Source organism: Schistosoma haematobium, chromosome ZW, assembly GCF_000699445.3.
Source record: "Schistosoma haematobium chromosome ZW, whole genome shotgun sequence".
Taxonomy (NCBI): domain Eukaryota; kingdom Metazoa; phylum Platyhelminthes; class Trematoda; order Strigeidida; family Schistosomatidae; genus Schistosoma; species Schistosoma haematobium.
In genome coordinates, this window is record NC_067195.1 from 25,083,469 (window position 1) to 25,098,012 (window position 14,544).

Below are 14,544 nucleotides of genomic sequence, written 5' to 3' on the forward strand. Positions count from 1 at the left end.
CTATCTTCGGCAACCTATCCTTGATTAGTTGAGTGAGTACTGGTTTAATTGAGAAAATTATGTGTAACTTGGCGGTGTGAAACGTCCTTTCAACAGATCTTTTGAGTCTATGTGTTAGAATATCACCCGCTGTGTCCCCTTTAAAGTCCAATCTCCGATATAGAGTTGTTTAACTGACTGTGTCACAATTTCTTCTTTTTTTAATAAAAAAAAATATAAGCCCATATCTGTCTATAAATAAGGAACAATCATTTGAAATTCTTTTTAACACCAAAAATTTCTTTCCCATATCCAAGTTTCCATTTTGGTATTCTTTTTTAAATTAATACAGTTGCTTATGGGTCACACCTCAATTATTCTGTTTATTTTTTATGGTTAAAAATATGAACATAATTGCAACTTCCTTTTTTATGTTTACTTGAAAACATTAATATGATTAATCAGTTTCGGTTATAGTTGAATGAGTCATTATTAAAATGTATTATAGGAATATCAATGTTATGAATATCACTTATTGAAACATTCTCAGTTGTTATCAGTTTGTTTATCTACTAACTTGATTGTAAATTCAACAGTGCACAAATGAAGGAGAATAATAATATTAAAGTTTTATAGAATAAAAATAATTCCACTGAACCGAAAGTAAATTAAAGCTGACTAAATATTAAGTTGAAATGATTCTTGATGTAATATATTTCAATAGATATTTCTAAGGAGTCATTTAGTAATGTTTTTGTCTTCATATTCAGAACAATCAGTACTTCCAAACATTTCAAACGTGAATGTAAAATAATGTTTTAAATGTTTTAAAACTGTGTGATAAACGATTAAGAATCAAGTAAACGACTTTGTTTATTTGAGTAACATTTCAAAATGAATGACCTCTGTTTGACATAATAGTCTTGGTAAAATACTCATAATTAGTGATTTAAGCGTTATTAATTGGTAGTAAAAATCCTTTTTATGTTGTGTGAAAATGACACTGTAAAAGACCCGAAAATCATGACTTCTTGCTAAGTAGATCGTAAATTATACGTAAATCAATATAGTTTTGATCTTATGTCCTTTGTTCATAGTAAAGTCACAAACAAATCATTTTGCTAGTGATTCATTGATTAACAGGGTAGGTGAACGTGTATAAAGGTAAAAAGTAGATGATGATTTCTATTCATAATTGACCCATATTGTTATTTCAAAGCGCCATCAGTGAGTTCGTAATCAAGAATTTATGGGTGATTGGAGATTTTCAAATAAGTTTTATGCGGTCATAAAAGAATCAAGAAAAAATCTGTTATCTCTTAGGTAAATGAGATTCTATACTTATAAATTCGGGAAAGCTAATAATAATCTTTAAAAAACTAGTAAACTTATTAAAGTCTCTGTAATCGCAAAGATTTTAATACTATGCTGAAGAAGTTACTCTTGAATTATACAGACTCTCCTTTAACGAGCTTAAAAATTGTCTTGATAATCTAAAGTCCACTTTTAATAAGATTTTTCCTGAAGTACAGTTACCTGTTCAAAACACATATTTCTTTAGCACTAAACCACACAAGTCGTGAATAGGGTAATCGAAAGTTCGTTGGTTAGTTAATTATCTCCATGCACATTGTTAAAAATCGATTCATTAGTATTTTAGGATTTATTCATAAAATATAGTTTGATTTATGTATATTGAACATGGTTACATTTACTTTAAACTAGATTGATTCGATCTCGCTTTCTGAAACAATAATTAATTAAGCATAGTTTGAACATTTTTTGACCCGTTTCAGGATTTAACTGATCACCTTATGACCTGTTTATTCGACAAAATAATCTGTCTCACCATCCTTCGATTTGCTATCTTTACTTTCAAATCGTAATGTAAACAAACTGTTAATTAGTTCTTTGGCAATAGTCAGTGAGAAAACTAACTAAAATGCTTTTGACTCCCTTATGAACATTCTGCAAATGTAAATTCTAAAAAAACATAGCTCTGTGGTATGTAAAGTTTCTTACTAGAAATAAAAGATATCAGATTTTCAAATCGTAAAACTATTTTATTAACTTAAGTGTTTAGTGTAGTTTAATAGTGTAATAATCTACGGAAGCAATTGAGTTTCTGAAGTAGTCACCATTTCATTATTATTAGAAAGTTATATTTTCCAATCTGTGAAAAGTAAGACAAAATTGTTTTCAGTAACGTTCCTCTAATTTATGCTAATAGCTTTATTAAAGTAAAGGAATATCATTTACCCAACGCTCAAATTTTTCCAAACCACTAGTCACTATTTCCTCGGTTATATACAGGTTGAAAATTAGGATTGAAATGGCAGTTCATATTTCGCTATGATGTATTGCATAGAAGGTGAACACTGATTATAAAACCCGGACATATGTGAAGTAACAATTCAGCACTCATAAGTTACCAAAATCTCCGTATTTGAAGTTAGTTCTTAACGAGAAATCGACCCTGAGATTACATTAAATCTCATTGGAATGACGATATTCACATCAGTCATTTAGTCATAATCATCTTATTTTTAAATATCCTCTCATCTTCATATACTTTTGTGATGTTGGAATTTTTTCCTAATGTTAGGAATTGCAATGTTTGATAATTGGGTTACTGTTACCGTGTAACATCGCTGCATAAATTACATAATATTTAATTTCAACTCAATTTCTTTATCGATGGGAAACAGATTTATATTTTTATAATTACTTTCACATAAATATAATAAACGTGACAGAATGAGAAATCAAATTAACAAGGAATTGAAGTAAGCAACAAGTCGAAAAAAGAGAATATAATCTGAAAAGAATACTAAAAAACAGATATTTTCAAGAAACAAATAATTATTGGTATTAAAAGTCTTCATAGATAGTAGAGAAACGTCTGATAAATGTGTTTTGAAGATTTCAATTATGTATAAGTTATTTTAACTGATTACATCTTTGAAAAATATGTGTTATTTCAATTTCCCATTGTTAATATTCTAAAGTCTGTTGATAAGTCGTTCTTGGTGCTGTTTTTTAATTGCTAGCCTACTATATTTTAAACAGTGGTTCACATGTGAATAATGATGTTAAATACTCCTAGTTCGACAGCATTTGATATGATCATCCATTATCACATTTACAATTGCTTCTGGGCTTAGTATCTGTTTCATAAAATTTCGGAAGTTTTGTTTACTGACACATTTTATTTGTATTTTAAAACACTTCAGGAACTGGCTACCACTTTTATCACGTAATGGCATACAGATTTACACGTCTTCAATTAGTCAAGATAGCCTTCCTTAAGTTTCTTGTTCCCTTTATTTTGCAAAGTAGAGATTGTTATGATTTTGAGTTTACGTAGAATTTAGAGCATTTTCAGCTGTTAAATATTGCGAAGCACAAAGTCATAATTTGGTTTTTCTTTTAAGCCAACTGAATTCATGAAAATTTTGTACTGAGAGCATTTAATTAGTCTAGTCATTGGTAGACATCGATAACTACATAGAACTCGATTGTGACATTGCCTTCAATCTACTAAATAATCTGTAAACGTGATTCAATAAGTGATTTTATTATGCAGAATGAAATATATATCCGAATGGCCAAGTGCTGATATGATTTTTAAAGCATACAATAGTTGCATAAATACATTGCTGCTTGTTAGTAGAAATATCCACAAAAATAATATCCGGGTTTTCATCCTTGACATTACTTTTCATGGCCATGTTATTTTATGATTCACGATTGCTTACTTGATCACATCCACACGGAAGTTCATGTTAGGAATATAAATAGAAAATTCTATTGTTCTCGCCTGACTAGATAAGATCAACCATATGTTTTTGTGCATATAATTTTGCAGTTATTTTTCTTTAGGAAAACAATACCATATTACTGTTGACGATGATTTAGAGAATGTTTAATTTCACTTAAACCAAACCGATAAATTATCCATCTTTTGTACAGGAAATTTCCTCATATTGTTCCATATATGCTTCATATTTTTTTTAAGTTGACGTTTTGTAGTCCAGTCGCGTTACCCATAGGAAAACAGTGATTACTAACCATTTAACATGTTTATGTTCATATGGTCGTTCACAAAATTCATTGATTGATTTCAAATTTTGAACATATTGAAACTTTTAACTTTAACTACCTACCTTGTTTAAAGTTTCCTTGTAAACAGAACCAAGTAAACTGTTGGTCGTATTTATGATATAAACAACTTTTATTGACTAACAGTTAGGATGGAGTGACATTATATACTAGGTCAGAATTTCTTATCGTTTAAATAAAATGAAATGTACTGAGATCTAGTAAACACAATAGTGATAAATTTGGTTTGTCAGCAAGTTACCTGTTTATTGGAAGAAAAATATTTAGCTGTTAAGGGATTAATGATAATTTATTCTTTCATATAAAACGAGTTCTTATTGATTACTAGTAAAAATCTAATAAACTTCTAAATTTTGACCATTATCTAAGCACTCATCCAAGGGCATGCCATTACCAACTAATATGATATAATTTTAATCCTGAGATTTGCTACTTTAAATTACAAACCATGCACTTCTATCCAGAAGACGATCATAACACATTAGGTTTTACAACTAAATGAACATTTTAAGGACAGATGAACAAAAACAATACATTCTACGCTACAAACGATATGTTATTGGAAATTAGGTGAATCGTAACAGTAATTAAAAAAACTTTACATAGCTCTACGACACCATATTTACAATGGTCCGATAACACTCAATAGTTTGTGAGATTTTATTAAGTACCGAGTCTCGAAACATAATTCTAGTTTTTCATTAGCTGAAACATGAAAGCTATGTAATGTAGGAAAAATTTGATTTGTTATAATTATTTTAACAGCTAGCATAATTGTAATACCAGTGTTGAACTAATATCAGTTAACATAACTTATGTAGGTTGAAGGAAAATAGGTTTTACAACTGTACTTGGAATATTTATAAATTACAGTTATTAATTAGTTCACTAATCTTAGTTAAGCTATGCTTAACGTACGACAAAGCAGCTTAAACAAGTGAACTCAGATAAATTGAGGTTTGACTATCTGCTGAAAAATCCATCAAAGACATAGTGCTACTGTAGTGAACGAGAACAAAGTCGGGGACAACTAAATGTCTTTTAATACAACCCTACAGAACATCTTGGTAAAATCTGAGGACCATACAGTAATACTTCATTTGCAAAATATCCATCAACTGTCTCAAACTTTGTTATTTCTTCGTTTCCATACCAAATACTATCTGATCTCGTTGTCTTCTATTCTCACAACTTTCTGCCGCCAGGCACTCCACTTTCGATGATGATACACACTACTTATATCTGTCAACATCAGTAGCACACATCACACTATGAAGGCAAAAGTATGATAATACTTGAGGCTACTTTTAATCATTAGACCATCATATACTTTAGAAAATTTTTTAGTACCTATATTTGACAACTTTACTGTTTAAGAGTTGATTGGTCTTTCATATAACGTTTGTCAAATGCTAGTTTACAAAAACAGAGCAGATTAGTATTTTTATTCGGACACATATATATCAATACTAAATTTCATAATGTAACACAAGTGAACATCCATTGAAGATGTCTTTTTTTCATGCTGTTCCAAATTACATTTAAGTGACATTAATCCGCCAAATAAATTTCATTTGCATTATCCAACTTCTAATTATGTTAAAATATGCCACTGTTAAATGTGTTTTTATGACTAGTTTGAACATTGTAATAATGATCAACATTTATATAGATAAAGCATATACATAGAAACAAACTGAAGTTAACAAAATTTCTGCTTAAAAAGCTCATTTGTTGAAGTATTGAATCTTTGTTGAAAATATTTATTGATTTATTGAAAGTCACTGAAGCGTTATCACTTCACTATGTCATTCACGTTATTAATTATTTTAAAACTGATTAATCTTTACGTTTTGATATACTACTCAAGACCTTTTTCAAGTAGTTTCAAGAAAAATATCTTGATTTAGAAAAAAATAGTTTTGTCTTGTCAAAAATAATCTGAAATGTGGTAATTGGAAAAAGTATTCTGTAGTTATAAATGTACAACTGCATGTATAATAAAAATTAGATGTTTTTTGCTTCGATTAGTATGATAAGTAGAATGGAAAAATGTTTGTTTCGTTGGTTCTTTAGATAAATAAGTAATAGAGTGATGGTTTACAACATAGAAAACAAACTTACATTTTGTTTAGAGTGAATACTCTTGTTAGTTTTTAAAAAAAATGTGTTTGGAAAAATAAAGGACTGATTTTTTTAATGAAGCATTGCTTCGCAAATCGCTATATGTAGGACGAAATTTTGAGAATCTTTTTATTGATTATGACAGATAAGATACAGAATTGTGTTCAATTTGGAAAAATAAGTAATGATCACGTTTCCAAAAATATAGAACCTTTTCACCTAAAAAGTGTCATGTTGCGAAATAAAAGCAAAGCGAATGGTAACGAAATGTCATGCAGTTTAAACAAACTTTTCAAGTAATTAACCTGACATCTGAAGTCAACCCTGTTGAGTCTGTCTATTAACCTTTTGGTTTCAAATAATGATTTAACTTGTTTCTGCTAGTAGAAAGAGATACATTTATACTAACCGAACTCTTCATAAAATAACCTACGTAATAAACCGTTGTATAGTCACTCAATTTTACTAAGCCTAACTTGACCTCATTTACGAAAATATAGCCAGGAAATCTAAATATTTCGCCTCTGTTATTTCAACATAAATGTACTGAATTACTTTTTCGAGTAATCCTGTTTGGCGTCTTAACCAAATAACCGAACTGCTACGGATCGATATTAAATATTTTCAGGTAGTTGATTTTAGTCGTTGATTTATTTTTTATTCATTCTTCTGGTGAGTTGACTTTATCTACAATGTATGTTTTATAGGTACTTCTTGATCTTGGTCAATCACCGAATACACGAGATAAGGCAGATTTAACACCATTATATTACGCAGTATTGAACAACACAATATCTTTATGTGTTGAACGATTACTATTTGATCATTCTCCTCTTGGAATAGCAGATGAAGCAGGACTTCAAGAAATACATCAGGTGACTTAATTTTGAATATCATAACCAATTGAAATTGTCATTAAACATTACCTAACATTTTAAAATATCTATAATTATATTTTATAATTACTGCTCAAAAAGACATCAAATTAATTAATTTCTTAAAAATTATCCGTAAACTATGTTAAATACTCTTTATGGAAGTTATTAGACTATCTGAACAGTAATAATTGTACTGTCAAAATATAAAAGCTAACTGTTTTCAGCTAGTTCAAACGAAACAATCAGTTCATTGGTTAATGATTAATAACTGGGACTAGTGAGCCGCATGAACGAGCTCTTGTAACATTCAAACTACAATAATATTTGTATTTTGTTGTCAAAAGTTGAATAAATATTTTAAAATTCTGTTAGTCTTTAATTAGAAAACAATTTATAGAAATAGTGGATTAGTAGAGGTCTTTAACTTGGAAAAAAAGCTGAAGTAGACTTGGTAGTCCATTTTATTTATTTAAATAACTAATGCATCATAGAAACTATCATATCTTGTTGAATATTATTTAAACAGTAATGGGGTCATCCAATTACTCATTCAGGAATTGTATGATCCACATCAAATATATTGATAAAGCTTTAAATTTATGTAATTTTTAAATTTGTGTGAGTTTTATGAGTTATAATGTTTGTAAAAATATTCCGTAATAAATGTTATACAAATATCTCATCAGACAATATCTTTGGCAGCCGAATTACTCATAGATCGTATGGCTGTATTTTTCTTGATCATTGTCACATCTGGAGTAATATAAGCACTAGAAACTACTTTTCTTAAAATAGTTTTTTATACCGGAAAATAATAAAAAGGGAGATGACTGACAAACGTAAATGTTGATTTAAATAACAAGAGATTTTGTTGACTACATATACATTTGTGATAATAAATTCTACTTTACTTCACCATGATAACGTTTTTCCTAACATTTATCTATTAATACATATCCATCAACCTTTCGATTCATGAATTAACAACAAAACAAAAGAAATAATGAATTTAGAGGAAAAAATCCCCCCAAATCGCAAAATAATTTATGATTTAATAAACTGCTAATAAAGAGCGAATGTAATGAATAGAGTGTTATTCGAAATTTAATAAATCATGTATGTGATGTAGTAAGGTAATAATAACCCTCGAATGTGTTATTCATTATTGAATTAGCTACGATTTTACTGTAGTAGGAATATCATGCTTTGGCACCTTTGTCTTTTAGGGTAAGAAGGAAAACTTTTCAAGATCTATTTAGATTAAATTTTTATTGTTTAACTTTCTGGCTACCGGATACGTCCATTTACAGTAAATCAGTCATCTTTTAATTTTCCAAACTTAAGCAAATGAGTTAAAATAATATATTTCGCTTGAAGTTGTTCTTCAACTTCCACACAGTTACCGAAATTAAAACAACTGGAAATGATAGCAATGCCGTTATATAAGCGAAGATGGATAGTGGCTAACAGTGGAATCCAGGACGCGCGTTTCATCTTATTTGGGACTCGTCAACTGGATATACCTGAACCTCAAAGTCGATGTTCACTCTGGAACTCGAACCCAGTACCATTCGCTCCAAACTCCATAACTCTATCCACTTAGCTACTGAGTCCTGATAGCCACCTGCTTGCGCAATGGGGTGAAATTTAAATTCACTTGGAGTTGTTCTACTTGTATCTTCCCATTGTTATTTAAAACTGCAATTGATCAGTTTCATGTTGGCATATGTTCATCCGTTGCGGACGTCCTCGATATAGCCTTAAGTCACAAGCTTCTTAAGCAAAGATAGATAGTGGCTAGCAGTGGAATCCAGAATGCGATGGCGTTTGAAGCGAACGGTACTGTGCTCAAGTTCCAGAGTGAACATCAACTCTGGAATGCAGGTACCTCCGGCTGACGGGTCCCAAATAGGACGAAACGCGTATTCTGGATCCCACTACTAGCCACTATCCATCTCCGCTTAAGAAGCTTGTGACTTAAGGCTGTATCGAGGCAATCCGAAAAGGATGCACATATGCCAACATGAAACTGATCAATTGCAGTCCTAAATAGCAATGGGAAGATTCAAGTAGGACAACAAGTGAATTTACTGTAAGTTGTTAGAAAAAAAAGTAATTTGGTTCAAATTAGTTCCATGAGGAAACGATTTATACTTAGCCTAGAAATGTTAGGAATTCAGCTTTATACTCATTTAAATAATACATATATATCATTATTTTATCATTGTCAATAATCCACTAAATGCGTAATTAGTTTGAGATTATCAAGTCAAACATTATTAATAATACTCACATGCAAAAACATTATTCATTTTGGACTATGAAATCGATATCAACTATCTCTGAGATTTGAGTTGAAGAATATGTACACCAGAGTAAATATCAATAATGACCTGAAACCTTTGTATTTAAACTTGATGTAAAAAATTAGCAGTATTTTGTTTACAAACCTTATATGATACTTGTTTACTAAATCTTAACAAGTTACTAATAAAAGAAAAATGAGTTTCCGTAAATACAAGCAACTTGGTAAACAGTTGGACAGTTGCAGTGAACACCTACTTATTTTCGACCTTTTCAAGAAGTTAAAGATCATTTTACTATTGAAATTTGTTGTCGCCTGTGGTTACAATATTCTGTAGGTTCTACATACTCTACTGTAAACTTCTATACATAGATGTACAATCAGTAAGAACAAAATATTTTGTGACTAACAAACATAACGATATATATAACTAAAAAATTAATTGAAAACTATTGTACCTATGTAAATAACGTTCAGTTGATATAAATGACAATTAAATTTCGTCTCCAAGAATCGATACCTGTATCCTATAAGGTTTGTAATTTAGATCAAACCACAAATACATTTATACAATGTTGGTCAATTAATTTTACCAAATATTTGACTTGAGGAAACAAATATTTAGTGCTTCTTACATACAACATTTACTCGTAGTTTAGTCCAAATCAATGGACAGGTTACATCACGGTCCGAACAACATTGAACGTTTCGTCTCATTGGTTATATGCTTATAAGCAATTGTATAGTGGACGATTTATGTAACCGGAAGGCACTTTGATTCAGACAGTTTTCTTTAGTCTGATATGATATAATATTTCTTCATTTATAGAAGTTTTATTAACCTTATTTCTTAGCGTGACTTGTAAAATGTTAAGAACTCGATGATTCAGAAATCACTAATGGTTGATGGTTTTCTAAGCTACCTTTGATGATTGTATCATATTGAATGACGAAGTGCATAAGTGCAAGGAAGAAACATAAGAATGATTATGTTGAAGAAGCTTCATATTATGCATAATAATATTAGAGTTTATCCATTCGTCTTCAGTGATGGCATCAACTAGAAAACACTAGGCGTTCGCTACAAAGTAATCCGCACTTTACATGTGGTAAACACTGTTTCATTACTAATGGTAGTTTAAAACATCTAACCATATAGAAAATAAATTATATCACATGATATCAAGCATCGTTTGTTTAAATGGAGTTTCTTTTAATATACATTCTGATATTATTAGCAATATGATTTCCGAAATTCTTCACCTATCAGTTCTCTGCAACCATACTGAGAATCTTTTTTGATTTTCTAACTTATTTACCTTGTTAAAAATAACCATATATACGTTGTATTGTAAAACCTATAGAGCTTCAGATGTCCAGTAGTTAGATGTTTTTATCTGAACATGTCATGTACACCTCCTTTACTGGTATCGGGTATGTGATGGAAAGGTAAATAAACAGCGTTATGATAACATTAATTAAAACCTTGGGCTGAAGTAAAAATCAACCATTTATTAATTAATCATGCATATGCTGACTGTTAAACAGTCTTCACAGTGGTTATGGAATAAGTCCTCTGCCCAACTATTTTCCTGATTATTTCAAATAGGCATGTCGATTTGGTCGTGTACAACATTTGGAAATTTTACTTGCCTACGGTGCTGAAATTAATGTACAAACATCGAAGAACGGCAACACCCCACTTCATATATGTGCATACACCGGGCAAGAATCCTGTGCTCGGATGTTGTTATTTCGAGGTGCTGATAAAAATATAAAAAATTTCAATGGACACACGACTTATGAACAAGCAATGATTTCTAATCACATAGAAATAGCAGATTTAATTAAAGGTTTTCATGAACAAGATGTTGGTAAGTACTCCACGATTTGACATATATGTTAAAGTATGTTAATAAGATTCCCGTTTTATCCAGTTGTATGAAAAATGAGTAATTGTAAACCTCATATTATTCCTATCAATTTCGAAAGATTAACCTTTTCTTATTTTTATTTCATCAAAACAATAAAGCTATACAGTTTAGAGATACGTTTCATCTCTGACTGAGGTAAATTGAAGAGCCCTTTAAAAATAGTCAATAAAGAGCGACTCAAATTTCTCAGGAATGTTTATGGATGGCACCTTTAGGTCTACGAACGAGAATCCACGGGTCCTTACTTTAGACATTTGTCACCACACTCATTCATATCAGCATAACTCTCCGGTGTTAAGTAAAATAGTGTTTAGCAGCTCTTTGAAACTGCTCAGGCTTAAATGATTCTAATCATGAGACAAGTTTTCGGAGGAAATCATCTTCAAATCATTGAGATCTACCGCAAAATTACTCATCCTGAAGCATATACATAAGCAAATCTTCCTACTATCTTAAAGTTTCGAATACTTCGGATTTGCTTGGATAGATATGAGCTAGGTAGGAATTTTGAAAATCTTAACCAAATTTAAACACGTAATCTCGGTTACCACTTTGGTTTGCAGAATTTCTGGATGATTATGCTTTCTTCTTTTAAGTCTCAGAAGGTTATTCGAATAAATTCACTTGGCCATTATTTCTCTATCCAGATCACATTCTATTACCATGTTTACCTTACCCCTAAGGTCTAACTCCAGTTTCACAATGTTCAGATTCTTATTTTTTTGCTGTCCATTTGAAAAGCATATATGGTTTATGTCAGAAAAAAAACTCTTTCAACTTAATACTTTTGTTATGGATTCCTATAACTACAATTTTGCATTCCATTTGCTTTCAGTTTCGAAATCCCATTTGTTGATTATGTTTTGTTTATTTCAATTATTTATTGTATATTATTGGCTTTTATTGAGTTTTTACAAGACAGTTAAGTGGACCAAATTCTTTCATAAAATATTTCATAAATTCTTTTCCCTTTTAAAATTCAATTTAACCTTTTACCTAGATAGAAGTACCTGAAAAACCAACTAAAGCTTGGAACATAATACAATCATAAAAATTAATTTCTTAAATGTTGGTATTACTTATCACTTTAAAAAAAAATCCAGTTTAAACATCGAATACGCGACAGAAATTTATTTGCATAATTTAACTACTACTATTTTACTGGTTAAATCGAAGTAGATTGTATCATTAGGTATGTTAATTGTTCTAACCAGCACTTATGGTCAGTTATATCTTAAATAACTGAACATCCAGTCTTATCGGTCAACTGGATTATAATAATTATTATCTAGTCTAGTAATTATCTTGTAGAAAAATCTGAGTTTAACACAAAATTAGAGTTTATTATCATTATTAATTACGTTCTAATAATCATAATACTATGTAACACTGTTTAGACCAGTTAAATCGTTTTAGCATAATGAGATTAAGCCAAAAAATAACACAAGTTTCATGTTAATTTTTCAACGTTTATATGTCAATAAGAACTCAAATCCTGTTTGAACATGATCATCGTAATAGTGTGTCAAAGTTCATTCCTGTTCATCATAATGAAAATAATCTTTTTTTAAAGCTTTTATCGAACAAAAATCTACACTTAAGTCATAATTACAAACAGAATAAACTTCAATAAAAATAAAACAATTTTGGCTGTTAATTTATTTAATTACTACTAAGTTTATATACATTAGGAACGAGATTGGACTTGAATTTTTGATATGCATATATATACATCTGGATACAATATCATAAAACACAAGCAAATGTAACGTGGCTATAATGCAATCCTTGATAATGTGTACTAAATATTTTAGATTCTTCATGAGCTGAAACGAAGACTTAAGTTGGTTATCAGTGTGATGTGCTATGCAGTTAAAGTCATGATTATTAAAAAAATGATGTACAAGATTCGTCAAAAACATAAATAGCCTGTAAACAATTGAATCATGTGTTCCAATCTGTTTAATAACTTACTTGTATGTGGAAAAATATACATAGGGGGGTATTATTCACAAATTCCTATTAGGAGTGGCTAAACATGTGCTAAAATAGCTGTAAGTGATAACAATCATCCAACTTCGTCTACTATCAAACAATAAAATTGATCAGAACTCAGTCTTTATGGTTTCACACGAACGGTCAAAGTTATCTCGTGATAATCATAGAGGGATTAGTTTGACTAATATAGCGTCTAAAATACTAGCCTCAATAATTATCGGACGCCTAACTAAGACTCGTGAACTGCAAACACGAGAAAATCAGGCTGGCTTCAGACCTGGTCATGGCTGTATCGACCACATATTCACCATTCGTCAAATTTTAGAACCCAGGCATGCTCATCTGTGTCCAATAATGGTGGTCTTTCCTGACTTAAAAGCAGCATTTGACTCTGTTGACCGAGATGTTCTGTGTCAGTTTCTGTCATTGAAAGGTGCACCTCAGAAGTATATAAACCTTGTGAAGGCTCTTTACTCGAACACTACCAGTCGAGTCAGAGCTTACGGAGAACTGTCATCTGATTTTGCAACTTCAATTGGTCTCCGGCAAGGATGTTCACTATCCCCATTTTTGTTCAGCTTCATCATAGACCTACTGCTGGAAATAACATTCTCGCCGACTGGATTTTCAAGAATCGACCTCCTTCCAGGAGGTCCACTTATCGACTTAGAATGAGCAGATGACATATTCCTGTTTAGTGAAGACACTGATAAAATGAAGAGTGTTTTGGTAACATTGAGCAACAATGCCAGGATGTTCGAGATACGCTTCTCCCATTCTAAATGCGAATTGTTACTTCAGAGCTGAACTGCATCAACATCTAAACTAAGGATAGAGAGTGAAGAAGTCGAATAGTGAGGTTAGACGCAGGGTATTAGAGAATGATGTTAAATCAGTTGATGAGGTTGTGAATCTTTATAGACTGAGATGGTTGGGCAAAGTGTTATGCAAGCCTGAACACCGATTACCACGACGCGCAAAGCTGACTAGTGTTAGAGACGGTTAAAAGAAAGTTAAGGGCGGTCAAATCAAAACGTGGCATCAGTCCTTGAAGTCACTAACTTCTGATCTGAGTCATGCTGGTAGACTACTTGGTTGGGGTCCGCGCGACTATCATAACCGATGGTTGGAGATTCTGGATGACATGGCTCAGAATCGATCACTATGGAGTAGGTGTATACACTCTTTGTCTCCCCTTAAACCG

General features: G+C 30.9%; 1 protein-coding gene across 1 annotated transcript in view; it reads left to right on the forward strand.

The window, feature by feature from the left end:
• SHN1 (Protein shank) overlaps nt 1–14,544 on the forward strand; it is a gene marked incomplete at its 5' end in the record, with an annotated part of 65,045 nt that overhangs the window by 21,111 nt on the left and 29,390 nt on the right. Inside the window, 2 exons of the mRNA XM_012936414.3 lie at nt 6,933–7,100; nt 11,018–11,282. Of these exons, the coding sequence (XP_012791868.2) occupies nt 6,933–7,100; nt 11,018–11,282 (433 nt within the window). The remainder of the gene's footprint in view (nt 1–6,932; nt 7,101–11,017; nt 11,283–14,544) is intronic.